Genomic DNA, 17,974 nt, shown 5'->3' with positions numbered 1-17,974 from the left:
TCCAAGCCTCAGTTAGATTTTGTGCCCGGCCGAGGTTGGATGCACACTAGGGGCTCTCCTGAGCTTCTAAAAAGAAAGTATATAATTAGGTTTTTTATTTTACAGTGAGACCTGCTGGCAACAGGCTCACTGCAGCGAGGGACTAAGGGGAGAAGAAGCGAACCTACATGCTTGCAGCTAGCTTGGGCTTCTTAGGCTACTGGACACCATTAGCTCCAGAGGGATTGACCGCATGGAACTGGCCTTGGTGTTCGGTCCCGGAGCCGCGCCGCCGTCCCCCTTACAGAGCCAGAAGCAAGAAGAGGTCCGGAAAATCGGCGGCAGAAGACATCAGTCTTCACCAAGGTAGCGCACAGCACTGCAGCTGTGCGCCATTGCTCCTCATACACACTTAACACTCCGGTCACTGAGGGTGCAGGGCGCTAGGGGGGGGCGCCCTGAGCAGCAATAAAAACACCTTGGCTGGCAAAAATACCACAATATATAGCCCCAGAGGCTATATATGTGATAATTACCCCTGCCAGAATCCATAAAAAAGCGGGAGAATAGTCCACGAAAAAGGGGCGGAGCTATCTCCTTCAGCACACTGGCGCCATTTCTCCCTCACAGCTCCGCTGGAAGGAAGCTCCCTGGCTCTCCCCTGCAGTCTACACTACAGAAAAGGGTAAAAAAGAGAGGGGGGGCACTAAATTTAGGCGCAGTATATATAACAGCAGCTATAGGGGACATAATTCAGTTAGTCCCTGCATTATATAGCGCTCTGGTGTGTGCTGGCATACTCTCACTCTGTCTCCCCAAAGGGCTTTTGTGGGTCCTGTCCTCTGTTAGAGCATTCCCTGTGTGTGTGCGGTGTGTCGGTACGGCTGTGTCGACATGTTTGATGAGGATAATGATGTGGAGGCGGAGCAGATGCCTATAGAAGGGATGTCACCCCCTGCGGGGCAGACACCTGAGTGGATGGACTTATGGAAGGAATTGCGTGCACGGGTCGACTCCTTACACCAAAAATTTGACGACATGCCAAATGCGGGACAGCCGGCTTCTCAGCTCGTGCCTGTCCAGGCGTCTCAAAGGCCATCGGGGGCTCTAAAACGCCCGCTACCTCAGATGGCAGACGCGGATGTCGACACGGATACTGACACCAGTGTCGACGACGATGAGTCTAGTCTAATGTCCACTAAGGCCATTCGTTGCATGATTGAAGCAATGAAAGAGGTGTTACAAATTTCTGATATAAACCCAGGTACCTCTAAAAAGGGTATTATGTTTGGGGAGAAAAAACTACCCGTAGTTTTTCCCCCATCAGAAGAATTAAATGAAGTGTGTGAAGAAGCGTGGGCTTTCCCTGATAAAAGATTGGTAATCTCTAAGAAGTTACTAATGGTGTTCCCTTTCCCGCCAGAGGATAGGTCACGTTGGGAGATACCCCCTAGGGTGGATAAAGCGCTCACACGTTTGTCTAAAAAGGTGGCACTACCGTCTCCGGATACGGCCGCCCTCAAGGAACCTGCTGATAGAAAGCAGGAGGCGATCCTGAAGTCTGTATATACACACTCAGGCATTATACTTAGACCAGCTATTGCGTCAGCATGGATGTGCAGTGCTGCCGCTGCGTGGTCAGATTCCCTGTCAGAAAATATTGACACCCTAGACAGGGACACTATTCTGCTAACCATAGAGCATATAAAAGACTCAGTTTATACATGAGAGATGCACAGAGGGAGATCTGCCGGCTGGCATCTAAAATAAGTGCATTGTCCATTTCTGCTAGGAGAGGCTTATGGACTCGCCAGTGGACAGGGGATGCAGATTCAAAAAGGCACATGGAAGTTTTGCCTAATAAGGGTGAGGAGTTATTTGGGGATGGTCTCTCGGACCTAGTTTCCACAGCAACTGCTGGGAAGTCAGCATTTTTACCCCATGTTCCCTCACAGCCTAAAAAGGCGCCGTTTTATCAGGTACAGTCCTTTCGGACTCAGAAAAACAGGCGTGGAAAAGGCGGGTCCTTTCTGTCCAGAGGCAGAGGTAGGGGAAAAAGGCTGCAACAAACAGCAGGTTCCCAGGAGCAAAAGTCCTCCCCCGCTTCTTCCAAGTCCGCCGCATGACGGTGGGGCTCCACAGGCGGAGCCAGGTACGGTGGGGGGCCGCCTCAAAAATTTCAGCGATCAGTGGGCTCGCTCACAGGTGGATCCCTGGATCCTGCAAATAGTATCTCAAGGGTACAAACTGGAATTCGAGGCGTCTCCACCCCACCGGTTCCTAAAATCTGCCTTGCCGATTACTCCTTCAGACAGGGAGGCTGTGCTAGCGGCAATTCACAAGCTGTATTCCCAGCAGGTGATAATCAAGGTGCCCCTACTTCAACAAGGACGGGGTTACTATTCCACACTGTTTGTGGTACCGAAACCGGACGGTTCGGTGAGACCCATTTTAAATTTGAAATCCTTGAACACATACATAAAAAAATTCAAGTTCAAGATGGAATCGCTCAGGGCGGTTATTGCAAGCCTGGACGAGGGGGATTACATGGTATCCCTGGACATCAAGGATGCTTACCTGCATGTCCCCATTTACTATCCTCACCAGGAGTACCTCAGATTTGTGGTACAGGATTGCCATTACCAATTCCAGACGCTGCCGTTTGGACTCTCCACGGCACCGAGGGTGTTTACCAAGGTAATGGCGGAAATGATGATACTCCTTCGAAGAAAGGGAGTTTTAATTATCCCGTACTTGGACGATCTCCTAATAAAGGCGAGGTCCAAGGAGCAGTTGTTGGTGGGAGTAGCACTATCTCAGGAGGTGCTACACCAGCACGGTTGGATTCTGAATATTCCAAAATCACAGCTGGTTCCGACGACACGTCTACTGTTCCTGGGTATGATTCTGGATACAGTCCAGAAAAAAGTGTTTCTCCCGGAGGAGAAAGCCAAGGAGCGGTCATCTCTAGTCAGAGACCTTCTGAAACCAAAACAGGTATCGGTGCATCACTGCACGCGGGTCCTGGAAAAGATGGTGGCTTCTTACGAAGCAATTCCTTTCGGCAGGTTCCATGCCAGAATCTTTCAGTGGGACCTGTTGGACCAATGGTCCGGATCGCATCTTCAGATGCATCACCTAATAACCCTGTCACCAAGAACCAGGGTGTCTCTGCTGTGGTGGCTGCAGAGCGCTCATCTTCTAGAGGGCCGCAGATTCGGCATACAGGACTGGGTCCTGGTGCCCACGGATGCCAGCCTTCGAGGCTGGGGGGCAGTCACACAGGGAAGAAACTTCCAAGGACTATGGTCGAGTCAGGAGACTTCCCTACACATAAATATTCTGGAACTAAGGGCCATTTACAATGCCCTAAGTCAGGCAAAATCCCTGCTCCTACACCAGCCGGTACTGATCCAGTCAGACAACATCACGGCAGTCGCCCATGTAAATCGACAGGGCGGCACAAGAAGCAGGATGGCAATGGCAGAAGCCACAAGGATTCTCCGATGGGCGGAAAATCACGTACTAGCACTGTCAGCAGTGTTCATTCCGGGAGTGGACAACTGGGAAGCAGACTTTCTCAGCAGGCACGACCTCCACCCGTGAGAGTGGGGACTTCATCCAGAAGTCTTCACGCTGATTGTAAATCGATGGGAACGGCCACAGGTGGACATGATGGCGTCCCGTCTAAACAAAAAACTAGAGAGATATTGCGCCAGGTCAAGGGACCCTCAGGCGATAGCTGTGGACGCTTTAGTGACACCGTGGGTGTACCAGTCAGTTTGTGTTCCCTCCTCTGCCTCTCATACCAAGGGTACTGAGAATAATAAGAAAACGAGGAGTAAGAACAATACTCGTGGTTCCGGATTGGCCAAGACGAGCGTGGTACCCGGAACTTCAAGAGATGATCTCAGAGGACCCATGGCCTCTGCCGCTCAGACAGGACCTGCTGCAGCAGGGGCCCTGTCTGTTCCAAGACTTACCGCGGCTGCGTTTGACGGCATGGCGGTTGAACGCCGGATCCTGAAGGAAAAGGGCATTCCGGAGGAAGTCATTCCTACGCTGATTAAAGCCAGGAAAGATGTAACTGCAAAGCATTATCACCGCATATGGCGGAAATATGTTGCTTGGTGTGAGGCCAAAAAGGCCCCAACAGAGGAATTTCAACTAGGTCGATTTCTGCATTTCCTACAAGCAGGAGTGACTGGGCCTGAAATTAGGCTCCATTAAGGTACAGATCTCGGCTCTGTCGATTTTCTTCCAGAAAGAACTAGCTTCACTACCTGAAGTTCAGACGTTTGTGAAAGGAGTGCTGCATATTCAGCCCCCGTTTGTGCCTCCAGTGGCACCTTGGGATCTCAACGTGGTGTTGAGTTTCTTAAAATCACATTGGTTTGAGCCACTTAAAACTGTGGATTTGAAATATCTCACGTGGAAAGTGGTCATGTTATTGGCCTTGGCTTCAGCCAGGCGTGTGTCAGAATTGGCAGCTTTGTCATGTAAAAGCCCTTATCTGATTTTCCATATGGATAGGGCGGAATTGAGGACTCGTCCCCAGTTTCTCCCTAAGGTGGTATCAGCTTTTCACTTGAACCAACCTATTGTGGTGCCTGCGGCTACTAGGGACTTGGAGGATTCCAAGTTACTGGACGTAGTCAGGGCCTTGAAAATTTATGTTTCCAGGACGGCTAGAGTTAGGAAAACTGACTCGCTATTTATCCTGTATGCACCCAACAAACTGGGTGCTCCTGCTTCTAAGCAGACTATTGCTCGCTGGATTTGTAGCACAATTCAGCTGGCGCATTCTGCGGCTGGACTGCCGCATCCTAAATCAGTAAAAGCCCATTCCACAAGGAAGGTGGGCTCATCTTGGGCGGCTGCCCGAGGGGTCTCGGCTTTACAACTTTGCCGAGCTGCTACTTGGTCAGGGGCAAACACGTTTGCAAAATTCTACAAATTTGATACCCTGGCTGAGGAGGACCTTGAGTTCTCTCATTCGGTGCTGCAGAGTCATCCGCACTCTCCCGCCCGTTTGGGAGCTTTGGTATAATCCCCATGGTCCTTGCGGAGTTCCCAGCATCCACTAGGACGTCAGAGAAAATAAGATTTTACTCACCGGTAAATCTATTTCTCGTAGTCCGTAGTGGATGCTGGGCGCCCATCCCAAGTGCGGATTGTCTGCAATACTTGTACATAGTTATTGTTAACTAAAGGGTTATTGTTGAGCCATCTGTTGAGAGGCTCAGTTGTTTTCATACTGTTAAACTGGGTATAGTATCACGAGTTATACGGTGTGATTGGTGTGGCTGGTAGGAGTCTTACCCGGGATTCAAAATCCTTCCTTATTATGTCAGCTCGTCCGGGCACAGTGTCCTAACTGAGGCTTGGAGGAGGGTCATAGTGGGAGGAGCCAGTGCACACCAGGTGACCTAAAAGCTTTCTTTAGTTGTGCCCAGTCTCCTGCGGAGCCGCTATTCCCCATGGTCCTTTCGGAGTTCCCAGCATCCACTACGGACTACGAGAAATAGATTTACAGGTGAGTAAAATCTTATTTTTTCACTTGGACCGGGTCATTGTTTGGACACTGTCAAGCTAACTTCCTGAGGTAGTTTCTCTTTTTTTCACCGAACTAGAAGATTGTAGTTCCTTCTTTTTGAGTGGTGGATTCTTCACTGGTGTAGGACTTCCTGCATGTCATGCATGCCTTCCAGGTCTCTGTGGACAAGACACGGGATCTCCGTATGACGGATTCTCTCTTTAGCCTGTATGGCTTTCAGAAACCAGGCTGGCCAGCTTCTGGGCAGACTTTGATCAGTTGGCTCCATTTACCTATCTGCAATGTTTATTCTCCTGCAGACGTTAATGCCCTGGCTGTGGTGGCAGCTCTTTTCACACGTTCGGTGGAAACTTCATGAGCAGCACAACGTGGTGCTTCTGCAGAGCAGCTTATTAAAGCGGCCTTGTGATCCTCTGCCCTTATGTTTCTCTAGTTCTATTCCTTTGACACATTTGCCTCCGCAATTGCTTCTTTCAAGCGAAGGGTTCTCGGCACAACTCAGGCGTGTTCCCTCCATTGGAGGAATACATTTGGGATGTTTCATCGTAAAACCTGGGTCTCCTATGTTCTGATCTATTAAATACTTTTCTTCAAATCCATAGGGAACACCTTAGCGTACCTGGCCTGCGGGGTTTTATCCTGTTCCCAGTTCCCTCATCCGCATCTTCTATGTGTTTGGTCCTTAGTATGTGCTGGTCTTCCTTCCGCTACTGCCTTGGGCTTGCTAACTTAACTGGCTGCCTGTGACAGGGTGTGGGGGTACAGGAGAAGAGGGAGCCTAGTCTATAGTTTGGTGCCCAGACTCCTCACCAGCCTATACCAGCTCAAAGCCGGTCTCCCCTAAGGATTCCAAGGAAAATATTTAACTGGTTCGAACATACAGTAAATCTCCTTTTTTGTTTTATCTATTGCTAAAAATTGTGCTAGACATTCAATGTCTCTCTCTCTCTCTCTCTCTCTCTCTCTCTCTCTCCTGCTTCATACTTGTTCCTGCAACAAATGAGTTCACAACTTCTTATTGTATCATATCTTGTTTCGTATTGACATTTTTACATCCATTTACCCTACCATTTAAATTTTTTCTTTTACAGTTGATGTCCAGTCAACACAAAAGTGGATGAAGTTTCCTTCAGTGTCAGACTGTTTTAATTCTGATAGTACGAGTCATCATGGTGGAAAAATACCAAGAAAATTGGCTAACCAGGTTGTTGATAGAGTTTGGCAAGAATGCAACATAAATAGATCCCAGAACAAGTAAGTGTTTCTGCAAGCTGGACACACATTGACAGTTTGTATTCCTTTTTCATTAAGCTTACAGCAAAATCAATTGTTATACGTTTTTATGAGTATAGCAAATAAAGATTAAATTCCGTTTTACTTTTTAAATTTTCTTTATGCAACATTAATAGATTGCTGCTGTTTAGAAAGTGACACGAACATTTTATGTTTTCACGTTTAATTAGTTATCCTCCATTCCCCATACCCTTCCCAAAGGAAACGTACATATCTCAAAGCAAAGTCCTTCATAGTGGTGAAACAACCTCACCTGTCAGCTGCCAGTGAAGTAGTACATTTTGATTCATTGCTGGATAAATAGCCTAACGAAATAGTTCTCTGGATGGACAATTGTGAAAATACTCTGGATCCAACTATTCTTTGTCTACATTTTTCAGTGTCCTCTCCACATTACAAGATTGTTGTGTGGAGACTATTAAGTCAGTGGATATTTGTCTGGTCTGTGGATATTTACTCTTCCAGCAGCTGTCTTAGTGCTGGTTCTTGCAAGCAATAATTGGATTTGAAACTAGATTTTTTTTTTTTTTTTTTGTGGCATGTCAGGTGTCCAGGGAACTGATTGATGGTTTCCATGCAGCATGCTTGCCATGTTTTAATGGCCATAAGCTATGTGTTGAAAGAGCAAAGTGAACTACTTTTGAACAGTTGTGAGGAGGATGAGCATCTCCTGAATGTTGGAGTATTGGACCCCTTGCCATTCTGACATCTGCAGGGGTTTAGTGAACAAATGCCTCCCTAGGTGGAACGCTCATTAATCATTTGTGTTTATAATTATTTCTAATTATCATTTTAGGAGGAAATATTCCGCTTCCGCAAATGGGGTGTGTGAGGAAGAGACATCAGATATTGTTGCTACCTGGGATTTTGTAGAAGCTACACAAAGAACAACTTGTGTCTGTTCAAGGTAAAGCATAATTCATAGGTATCCCAGAATATAACCTATTTTATGGCTAAAATATTTTAGGCTTATTACACAATTACATGTATGTATCTGTAATGTTTTAATTTACTATATTGAATGTAGATTTTTCCATTCAGTAGTAAGTGGGGGAGATGTATTATAGCGGCACATATTGCGACGCTATAGTTCTTACTGCTTCACCTCTTTACAGAGGTGGAGCAGGAAGCTACACTGCTGAGATGCATTAACATCTTGTTTGCCGGAGTCCCTCCGGCTATCCCTGACAGCGCCACAGCGCATCAGCCTAGTGTGCTGTCTCCCTGGCCAGCTCCATTGGGTATGCGCGAGATCTTGCTACTATTGTGGACCTCATGTTCGCAGCCTGGAGCCAGCAGCTGCTACACCCAAGGACAGAGCTGACCCTGCTGTGGTGGTGGGGTAACCAAAACTGTAACTGTCGAAATAGCTGCAGCTGTCGGAACGGTCAGTGCTACTGACCATTCATACATTGGATGGCATATCGGCATGCTGTCAGCGCTGATAATGACTGCTCATAGTACCACACATCTCTTAATACATGGAGGCGAAGAGTTATCAGAGCACATAAGGTGCACTGATGCCACTTCCCCGCCATAATGCCCTTTTCATACATATACAGCAGTGTTCTCTAAGAGGGTGAATGATGTAGGACAAAAGAGGGCTCTCTGTGTCCCCATTTTGTAGGTGTGTCGAGCCTAGAATATGTGTCGTCCCTTCCTGGATCTGGCTGACTAGTACAGATAGCCAGTCTGAGTAAAGTTCGGCATACGCAGATGGCTGAAGGCTGCGACGGATGGTTGTAATCTGATGCTGAGTCTTCAGATGCAGCACTTTTATTGCAGATACTCGCAGGAGGTGTCTGTTTCCTACAGGTGCCTCCTGCAGCATCTCCATATTAGTTGTGCAGTATTGCACTGCAGCTGTGTAATACTGCACATATCCAAATTGGGCTCTTTGACAGCTCAGTGGGACTTCCTGCAGTAAGTGATATGTTGCGCACTTGAAATGTACAGTTTACACATGTATTCGAACATTCATGTGGATATAAACAGAAACTGTTCCTGGCCATGTAAATGGAGCAGCCATTACTAGTTGGGCACTGTGTCGAGCAGTTGTCAAATACATCAGCAATGCACAATGTACAAAATACTGTAGTTGTAGAGTGTAACTATTTAAATTGTTGCCAATCTGTTTTTCATTACTTTTTACATAAGAATCTACGGTTGAAACTTTAATTTGAAACATTGGAGGACATATACTTTTGGAGTAGTGTTAAATATTCTGCTTTATTTATTTATAGGCACAAAAATCTTAAGCAGAGGAATTTAGGTCAACCAGGGCAGGTGGCACCTGCAGGAACCCAGCAACAAGCAGCTCAAAAGCACAAGACTAATGATAAGCAGGAAAAAAGTGACAAACCTCAAAAGCGGCCACTGACTCCATTTCATCATCGTGCATCTCTTGGTGATGATGTTAATATGGAGACAGACACTGCAAGTCAGAGACTTGGTATTCGTTCCCAAGACAGTAGAGGACGTTTCTCAAATATCCGGCCCAGTGATGTAGCTAAAACACCACAACTGCATGCCAATGAAATGGGAAACTCTCCTCCACCTCCTCCTCTGAGTCCTCATCCTTGTGAGGTTTTAGATGATGGGGGTGAAACTATAAAAAACCCATCAACTCCTCAGAGTCAGCATTTCTATCAAATGCCAACGCCTGATCCACTGATTCCAGCAAAATCAATAGATGAACGAATAGATGGCTTGTCTCAGACCTTTGTTCCAGCTTTCGCTGAAGTTCTTGAACAAACTGTATATGTTGGCACTGCAGTTAATTTGGAGGAAGGTGAAACGGACAGCACTTGGAAATACTACAAGGTCCCAAAGAAAAAGGAATCTGAGTTCCACCCTCCATCACTTCCAAATGATAAACTGAGAGAAGATGCTTTTGGTATTTCTGGAAAGGAGAATAGTACTTCTGTCACAGAGTAAGTAGTTTGTCTTAATTACATGTTTGCAACTGGACACATGGATATTTTTCTAAAAGCAAAGGTTTGGTAGCTATAGGCCACTTTGTCTAGTTACCTGTAGCACTCCTTAGGCATGGGTCTTCAACCTGTGGCCCTCCAGCTGTGGAACTACACATCCCAGCATGCCCTGCCTCAGTTTAGCATGCCATAATAGCAAAACTGTGGCAGGGCATGCTGGGATGTTTAGTTCCACAGCAGCTGGAGGGCCGCAGGTTGAAGACCCATGCCCTAGGCTAACTGCCTCAGATTATAGAAAAAAGAAAAGTACAATCTCACTTTGCGCGTCCAAATGTCTAATGGTCCTCACAATGGAGTATGGAAATATTCAAACCAACATGAAACAAAAATAAAACACAACATAGTGTAGTACTGCAAAGAATAAATTAATAAAGTTCTTCCCAATGTGCAGAAAGATGGTAATGGTGGCAAAACAGTCCCAAATCCAAGATCCACCTCCGTCTGAGAGAGGTCACCCAAATGATGTTTTGAAGAGGTGTCAAAAAAGGGTCCTTACATGTATGCTTACTTGTTATTAAAATGATGTAAAACACATAAAGGTTTCTTTAAGGCTCCAATCAATCTTCACTGTATAGGTGGAAGCCAATTTCTCTCATAACATAATTTTAAAACCAGAAAGGGACCAACATTATGACCAAAAACTCATTTTTTAAGAGTTTTTAAAAAAATTCAGAGTGGTGAACAAACAGCCATACCATAGATGGGAACAATGTTAAAACAGGTGACATATATATAATCCAGATATCAATATGTCAAACAGATTCACATGTATGAATAGTGCTGGTTGAACGCCACGTATAACACTATCAACGCGTTTCAACGCTCTGCGGCGTCTTTATCAAGATTACCAGTGTGAATAACACTGATATGTAGAATTCAGCTCCTGGTCAGCTGTGGTGCACAACTTTATAAGGTATCATCCTTTGGCTGAATTCAAACTTTAAAATATATATTGCAAAGTATAATGTGCTTGCTTTTTTTTTTTTTTTTTAATCACAGTGCATATTGGGGCAGTACTGTTGTTGTAGTAGTTGGTATCACACAGCCTCCCAGTACAAAGCTCTTGGGGGTTGTCTCCCATGAAGGCCCCTTTTTTGTGGAGTTTGTATGTTCTCTATTTGTTTGCATGGGTTTTCTCTAGGTGCTCAAGTTTCCTCGCACACTACAATAAACATAGTGTGGATATGTGGTTGGGATTATAGATTGTAAACTAGATTAGATACTTTTACTAGGTCAGTGACAATTATCTGTAACGACCTACAGAATGTGTGCACTGTATTACTGTGAATACTAATAATACAGTATTAAAGTTCCAAATACTGAGATTTTGTTTTTCTCGTATGATTTATCGCGCCTTTTCCCCATACAGGTTAATGATGCATTGTAAAAAACCTTTAAAGATTGCAGAAGAATTGCTCAACAAGTATCGAAGTATAAACCAGTACATCCCATCAGCTGTATTGGACGCTGATCACAAGCCAGATCCTTATGCTTTTGTTGATGAGGAGTTTGTGTTTTCTGATGCCAAAAAGGAACGACCAGCCACTGAAAGAGAAGTGGGGAAAAAACACAAGGTTTGTATACTTAGATTAAAAAAATAAAAGTTTAGTAAAGGCTACAAAAATATTTGCCTCCTTTGAGTATCCGTAATAACCATAAGTACCGTATATACTCGAGTATAAGTCGACCTGAATATAAGCCGAGGCACCTAATTTTACCACAAAAACCTGGGAAAACTTATTGACTCGAGTATAAGCCTAGGGTGGGAAATGCAGCTCTAGCCGTACACCGCCCTCATACTGCCAGATATGCCCTCATACTGCCAGATATGCCCACAATGCCAGATGTGCCAGATATGCCCCACAGTGCCAGATATGCCCTCATGCTTCCAGATATGCCCCACAGTGCCAGATATGCCCTCATGCTGCCAGATGTGCCAGATATGCCCTCATGCTGCCAGATATGCCCCACAGTGCCAGATATGCCCTCATGCTGCCAGATATGCACCAGATGTGCCAGATATGCCCCACAGTGCCAGATATGCCCTCATGCTTCCAGCTACGCCCCACAGTGCCAGATATGCCCCACAGTGCCAGATATGCCCCACAGTGCCAGATATGCCCCACAGTGCCAGTTACTTGCCCTCCGTCGCTCCCGCGCTGTCTTCTGAAGGAGGGACACGGAGAGCGCAGCGCGCGGCTCTCCTGTGTCCCTCCTGCGTCTCCGGCGGCAGCGGTGTGTGTGTTAAAGGAAGTGCCGGTTCGTGCACTTCCTTTAACACACACACACAACGCAGGAGGGACACAGGAGAGCCGCGCGCTGTGCTCTCCGTGTCCCTCCTAAATACTGACTCGAGTATAAGCCGAAGTGGCTTTTTCAGCACAAAAAAAAGTGCTGAAAAAGTCGGCTTATACTCGAGTATATACGGTAATCACAATCTTTTAAACTATGCATAACACAACCATGTAGCAGGCTGTTACCTTCTGAGGTCACAATTGATTGCAATCCATATGTTCATTTTTCAGCTGTTTTAAAATATAAACACCTGTATGTGGGGAACAAGAACCATGTTGTACTGTGTGGGGCAGATGTAAAATGTGTAGTTATTTAGGTTTGTGTGGGGCGCGTCCCAAACTGAAATCTAAATTGTAGTGTATAAATAAAGCTGTCCATTTGTGGGCTACATGCAAAAGCAGCCAGTATTTATCTTGCATGCAAAAAAAAGTAAGTTGTTCTTGCACTGCTTGCATTGTAATATGGTTTGTCCAGGTGCAAAGTTTATTTGCTTTTAAACCTTTGCCCCCATCTCTGAATCTGTGCATTTCAGTATGATGAGTTAAGGATATTCACAGCAGGCCACTAGTTTAGGTTATCGTAAAGAACCAATAAGGGAGAGTATGTATTCCAATTGTAAAGCGCTACGGAATATGCTGCGCTATATAAGAAACTGTTAATAAATAAATGTGACAGGATTTGAAAACCTTAACCATCCCATCTTAATGGACTAGAGAAATATGAAAAACCTGTGAATGTGCAGAACAGGCCTTTCTCAAAATATTTGTGTCTGTGTGAGAAGGACGCTTGGCTTTCAGATCTTAAAATAGTTTATCATTATTGCTGCGGATGAACTAACCTACATCTCGGGGCAGATTCCGTTAAGTACAAAAACAATCTCCGTTCACTTCTGCGCATTAACTACAGAAAGCATATTATGATTGCAGCCTTTAGAAGTGCATGTAGAAACTGCCTACCATTAAAGCGGGAAAATTCACAGCTCATGTTGATTTGAATCTGTCCCCTAGGCTTTGTAGTGATGCTGGGATTATGTGCATGTTATACAGTTGCTGACCAGCATTACAAAGCGCTACACTACGCTTTAAGTTACAATTTGTTTTGTATAATATTTCTCCTGCATCTACTGGGGTTCACCAGAGCCATTGGTATAGAGGAGCATGCAGGAGCTTGGACAGTTTTTGAGAAAATCTTGGTTGAAATTGAATTTCTCCTACTTCTAAATCCCATAGTCGTGAGTAAGCCAATTTCTTTCAAGTACAGGGAGGTCTTTCTGTGGCCGTAGGCAATGCCAAATTCTTTTTTTTTTTTTTCTTCTTGTTTTGACTGTGACTATTGCAAGGGATGGCTACATTTCTGTCAGGCAGGTTAACACACTCAGGGCTAAGAACCACCTCTTTCTCAGAGCTTCGGTAAAAGGTACTTGTCATTTACTGCTGTACATAGCGTCCCCGCACACATGCAGTGACTGTCCAACTCGGTAGGCTGCCTCTTTGAGCAGCAGCTGTGTGTTCAGCAGACTCCTCTCTCCATTCTGTGGAAACTGCAGAGTCCTTATCAGTTGCTGGCAGAGCCTAGCTGCTGGGGATGTTACTAGGGATTAGGTGATGGGACTATACTACTAGTTTTCTCACTAGGTAAGCTTACTGTATACTTGCTGGAATTCTATAAGTGTAAGCACAAGTTCTAGACTACTGCTTGGTGGGCTTTTCCTCTCACAGGCAAGCCACTCTAAATAGAGTATTATCGTTTTTCCTTTTTGTGAGTTATTCTATTTCTGTGGTATTTTTGTCAGTAATGCAGGTCACTTTCCTATTGATTGTGTTCTGTAACTATCCACTCTTTTTCTGTAATGTTCTGGGAATTCTATGACTTTCTTCTTCAGGGCCCATAGTCATACACAGGGATGATATTGGGGTATGATGGTGGAGACCAGGATAAGGCACCGAAACAGTTAAACTTTAGAATTCAAGATGCACTGGTCCCTCTCCCTCATAACTCTCATTCATTGCAAATATCAGAGATGTAGCCTTTTATATTGGTGAAGCGGCTCTGCGTACTGCCCTCCACAGCTTGGGCTAATTCAGTGGTAGTCCGCTGCCTTATTTGGCTTTGCTCATGGAAAGCTGACGCAGATTCTAAGAAAGCCCTTGAAGCACTCCCTTATACAGGGGAGATTCTTTTTGGACCCGAATTGATCAAGAGTGTCACTACTCTTGCAGCTTCTAAAACCGCTTTCATGCCCTCAGCCTCCTCTTCCTGGCATCGGACTTCCTCCTTTCGGTCATTTCTCCACCAGGGCAAGGCCAGGGGTTAGGCCTTTCCTTGACTGTAGCACTACACAAAGGCCTCTAAGCCCAAAACCAAGCAGACCTGGGCTGCAAGACACGCAGCTACCAATCCTGAGGCTAAACCCTCAGCCAGACAGGACGAGAGACGGTCCTCCTTGAAGATCCCAGGGTGGGAGTCCCCTGGGCAGTATAAATCCTCATTTCAAGACTGGCAAGAGTGGTATTAAGTGCCTGGGCACTAAATCCGGACCCCCACCAGTATAAATATTTTAAATAAATAGCAGGGCTGAACCGCGCCATTAAGGGGGCGTGGCTTAGCCCTCACAGCTCTCATCAGCGCCATTTTTCTCTTCACAGAGCTGCAGAGACGCTGGTCCTGTCCTCCTACACTGCTGTACAAGTAACGGTGAAAAGGGGAGGGGGGCACAGTTAATTTGGTGCTGGTTTATTGATTATAAAAGCGCTAACAGGTCTGAGGCATTGTTTATAACGTTTCAGAACCGGGATAGGCGCTGGGTTGTGAGCTGGCAAACTCCCTCTGTGTTTCTCTGACAGACTTTACTGTGGGTCTGTCCCCTATAGCGCAGTGTGGTTGTGGTGTCGGTACACGTGTAGGCATGTCTGAGGCTGAGTGCTCTTCCCAGGAGGAGGCTGGAGTGGGGACAGAAAAGGATGTGGGAGTGACCCTGTCGGCACTACCGACTGCTGATTGGGTAAATGTGTTGAGCGGTTTGAATGCAAATGTGTCTCTATTGAATAAAAGATTGGATAAATCTGAGTCTCGGAATCAGGCATGGAAAAAATCCATGGAGGATGTGTTATCACAAGTCCAGACCCCCTCAGGGTCACAAAAGCGTTCATTTACCCAGATAGCGGATACAGATACCGACACGGACTCTGACTCCAGTGTCGACTATAGTGATGCCAGATTAAATCCTAAACTGGTTAAGAGCATTCCGTACATGATTGTGGCGATAAAAGACGTGTTGCGTATCACTGAAGACCCTGCTGTTCCTGATACCAGGGTCTGTATGTATAAAGGAAAGAAACCTGAGGTAACATTTCCTCCCTGTCATGAACTGAACACGCTTTTTGAAAAGGTTTGGGAAAATCCTGACGAGAAATTTCAGATTCCCAAGAGAATTCCAGTGGCATATCCGTTCCCCTCTGGGGATAGGTGTAAGTGGGAGTCGCCCCCCACGGTAGATAAAGCTTTATCACGGCTGTCCAAAAAGGTGGCGCTTCCGTCCCCTGACACGGCAGCCCTAAAGGATCCTGCGGATCGTAAGCAGGAAAATACGTTGAAATCCATTTATGTCACTACGGGTTCGCTACTCAGACCTGCCGTCGCATCGGCGTGGGTGAGTAGCGCTATTGAAAAGTGGGCAGATAACTTGTCATCTGATATAGATACCCTGGATAGGGATAGCATTCTCTTGACTTTAGGTCATATCAAGGACGCTGCAGCCTACGTAAAGGGACATCTGCCTTTTGGGATCAAGGGCCAATGCCATGGCAGTCTCAGCTAGGAGAGCATTGTGGATTCATCAATGGAGTGCTGATGCTGACTCTAAGAAGGCTATGGAGTGTCTGCCGTATAAAGGTAGTGTTTTGTTTGGTGACGGCCTCGCTGACTTGGTATCTACGGCTACCGCGGGTAAGTCATCTTTTCTACCTTATGTTCCTGCGCAACAAAAGAAAACGCCCCACTATCAGATGCAGTCCTTTCGGCCCAATAAATACAAAAAAGGACAAGGGTCTTCCTTCCTTGCTTCTAGGGGAAGAGGAAAGGGAAAAAGGTCACCAGCTGTGACAGGTTTCCAGGAGCAGAAATCCATGCCGGCTTCTGCCAAATCCACCGCATGACGCTGGGACTCCTCTGCGGGAGTCCGCACCAGTGGGGGCACGTCTCCAACTCTTCAGTCAAGTCTGGGCTCGTTCGGCCCTGGATCCTTGGGTATTAGAAATAGTGTCCCAAGGGTACAAACTGGAGTTTCAAGACGTTCCCCCTCACAGATTTTTCAAATCAGCCTCACCAGCTTCTCTCCCAGACAGGGAGGTAGTATGCGATGCAATACACAAGCTGTGTCAAAATCAAGTCATTATCAAGGTGCCCCTGTCACAACAGGGAGAAGGCTTTTATTCGAGCCTGTTCGTGGTCCCGAAGCCAGACGGCTCGGTCAGACCAATTCTGAACCTAAAATCCCTAAATTTCTATCTGAGAAAATTCAAATTCAAGATGGAATCTCTCCGAGCAGTGATATCCAGTCTGGAGGAAGGGGATTTTATGGTGTCGGTCGACATAAAGGATGCCTACTTACACGTCCCCATATTTCTCTGACGTCCTAGTGGATGCTGGGAACTCCGTAAGGACCATGGGGGTAGCGGCTCCGCAGGAGACTGGGCACAAAAAATAAAAGCTTTAGACTAGCTGGTGTGCACTGGCTCCTCCCCCTATGACCCTCCTCCAAGCCTCAGTTAGATTTTTGTGCCCGAACGAGAAGGGTGCAAGCTAGGTGGCTCTCCTAAACTGCTTAGAAGTAAAAGTTTAAATAGGTTTTTTATTTTCAGTGAGTCCTGCTGGCAACAGGCTCACTGCATCGTGGGACTAAGGGGAGAAGAAGCGAACTCACCTGACTGCAGAGTGGATTGGGCTTCTTGGCTACTGGACATTAGCTCCAGAGGGACGATCACAGGTTCAGCCTGGATGGGTCCCGGAGCCGCGCCGCCGGCCCCCTTACAGAGCCAGAAGAGCGAAGAGGTCCGGAGAAAGCGGCGGCAGAAGACGTTCCTGTCTTCAAATAAGGTAGCGCACAGCACTGCAGCTGTGCGCCATTGCTCTCAGCACACTTCACACTCCGGTCACTGAGGGTGCAGGGCGCTGGGGGGGGAGCGCCCGGAGACGCAATAAAAACGATATAAAAACCTTATATGGCTAAAAAAAATGCATCACATATAGCTCCTGGGCTATATGGATGCATTTATCCCCTGCCAGTTTCCTGAAAAAAGCGGGAGAAAAGGCCGCCGTGAAGGGGGCGGAGCCTTTCTCCTCAGCACACAAGCGCCATTTTCTTTCACAGCTCCGCTGGAAGGACGGCTCCCTGACTCTCCCCTGCAGTCCTGCACTACAGAAACAGGGTAAAACAGAGAGGGGGGCACTATTGGCAGCTAATATATAAATACAGCAGCTATAACAGGGAGTAACACTTATATAAGGTTATCCCTGTATATATATAGCGCTCTGGTGTGTGCTGGCAAACTCTCCCCCTGTCTCCCCAAAGTGCTAGTGGGGTCCTGTCCTCTATCAGAGCATTCCCTGTGTGTGTGCTGGGTGTCGGTACGATTGTGTCGACATGTATGAGGAGGAAAATGATGTGGAAGCAGAGCAATTGCCTGTGTTAGTGATGTCACCCCCTAGGGAGTCGACACCTGACTGGATGGTAGTAATTAAAGAATTACGTGACAATGTCAGCACTTTGCAAAAAACTGTTGACGACATGAGACAGCCGACAAATCAATTAGTGCCTGTTCAGGCGTCTCAGACACCGTCAGGGGCGCTAAAACGCCCG

The 17,974-nt window shown here is 46.4% G+C and overlaps 1 protein-coding gene across 2 annotated transcripts in view; it reads left to right on the top strand.

The window, feature by feature from the left end:
* MED13 (mediator complex subunit 13) overlaps positions 1 to 17,974 on the top strand; it is a 411,382-nt gene that overhangs the window by 201,994 nt on the left and 191,414 nt on the right. For both annotated transcript variants that reach the window (XM_063954032.1, XM_063954031.1), the window contains exons 7-10: positions 6,628 to 6,790; positions 7,626 to 7,736; positions 9,073 to 9,762; positions 11,192 to 11,396. In XM_063954032.1, the coding sequence (XP_063810102.1) occupies positions 6,628 to 6,790; positions 7,626 to 7,736; positions 9,073 to 9,762; positions 11,192 to 11,396 (1,169 nt within the window). The remainder of the gene's footprint in view (positions 1 to 6,627; positions 6,791 to 7,625; positions 7,737 to 9,072; positions 9,763 to 11,191; positions 11,397 to 17,974) is intronic.

Source organism: Pseudophryne corroboree, chromosome 2, assembly GCF_028390025.1.
Source record: "Pseudophryne corroboree isolate aPseCor3 chromosome 2, aPseCor3.hap2, whole genome shotgun sequence".
NCBI lineage: Eukaryota > Metazoa > Chordata > Amphibia > Anura > Myobatrachidae > Pseudophryne > Pseudophryne corroboree.
This window is presented reverse-complemented; position numbering and strand designations above follow the sequence as displayed.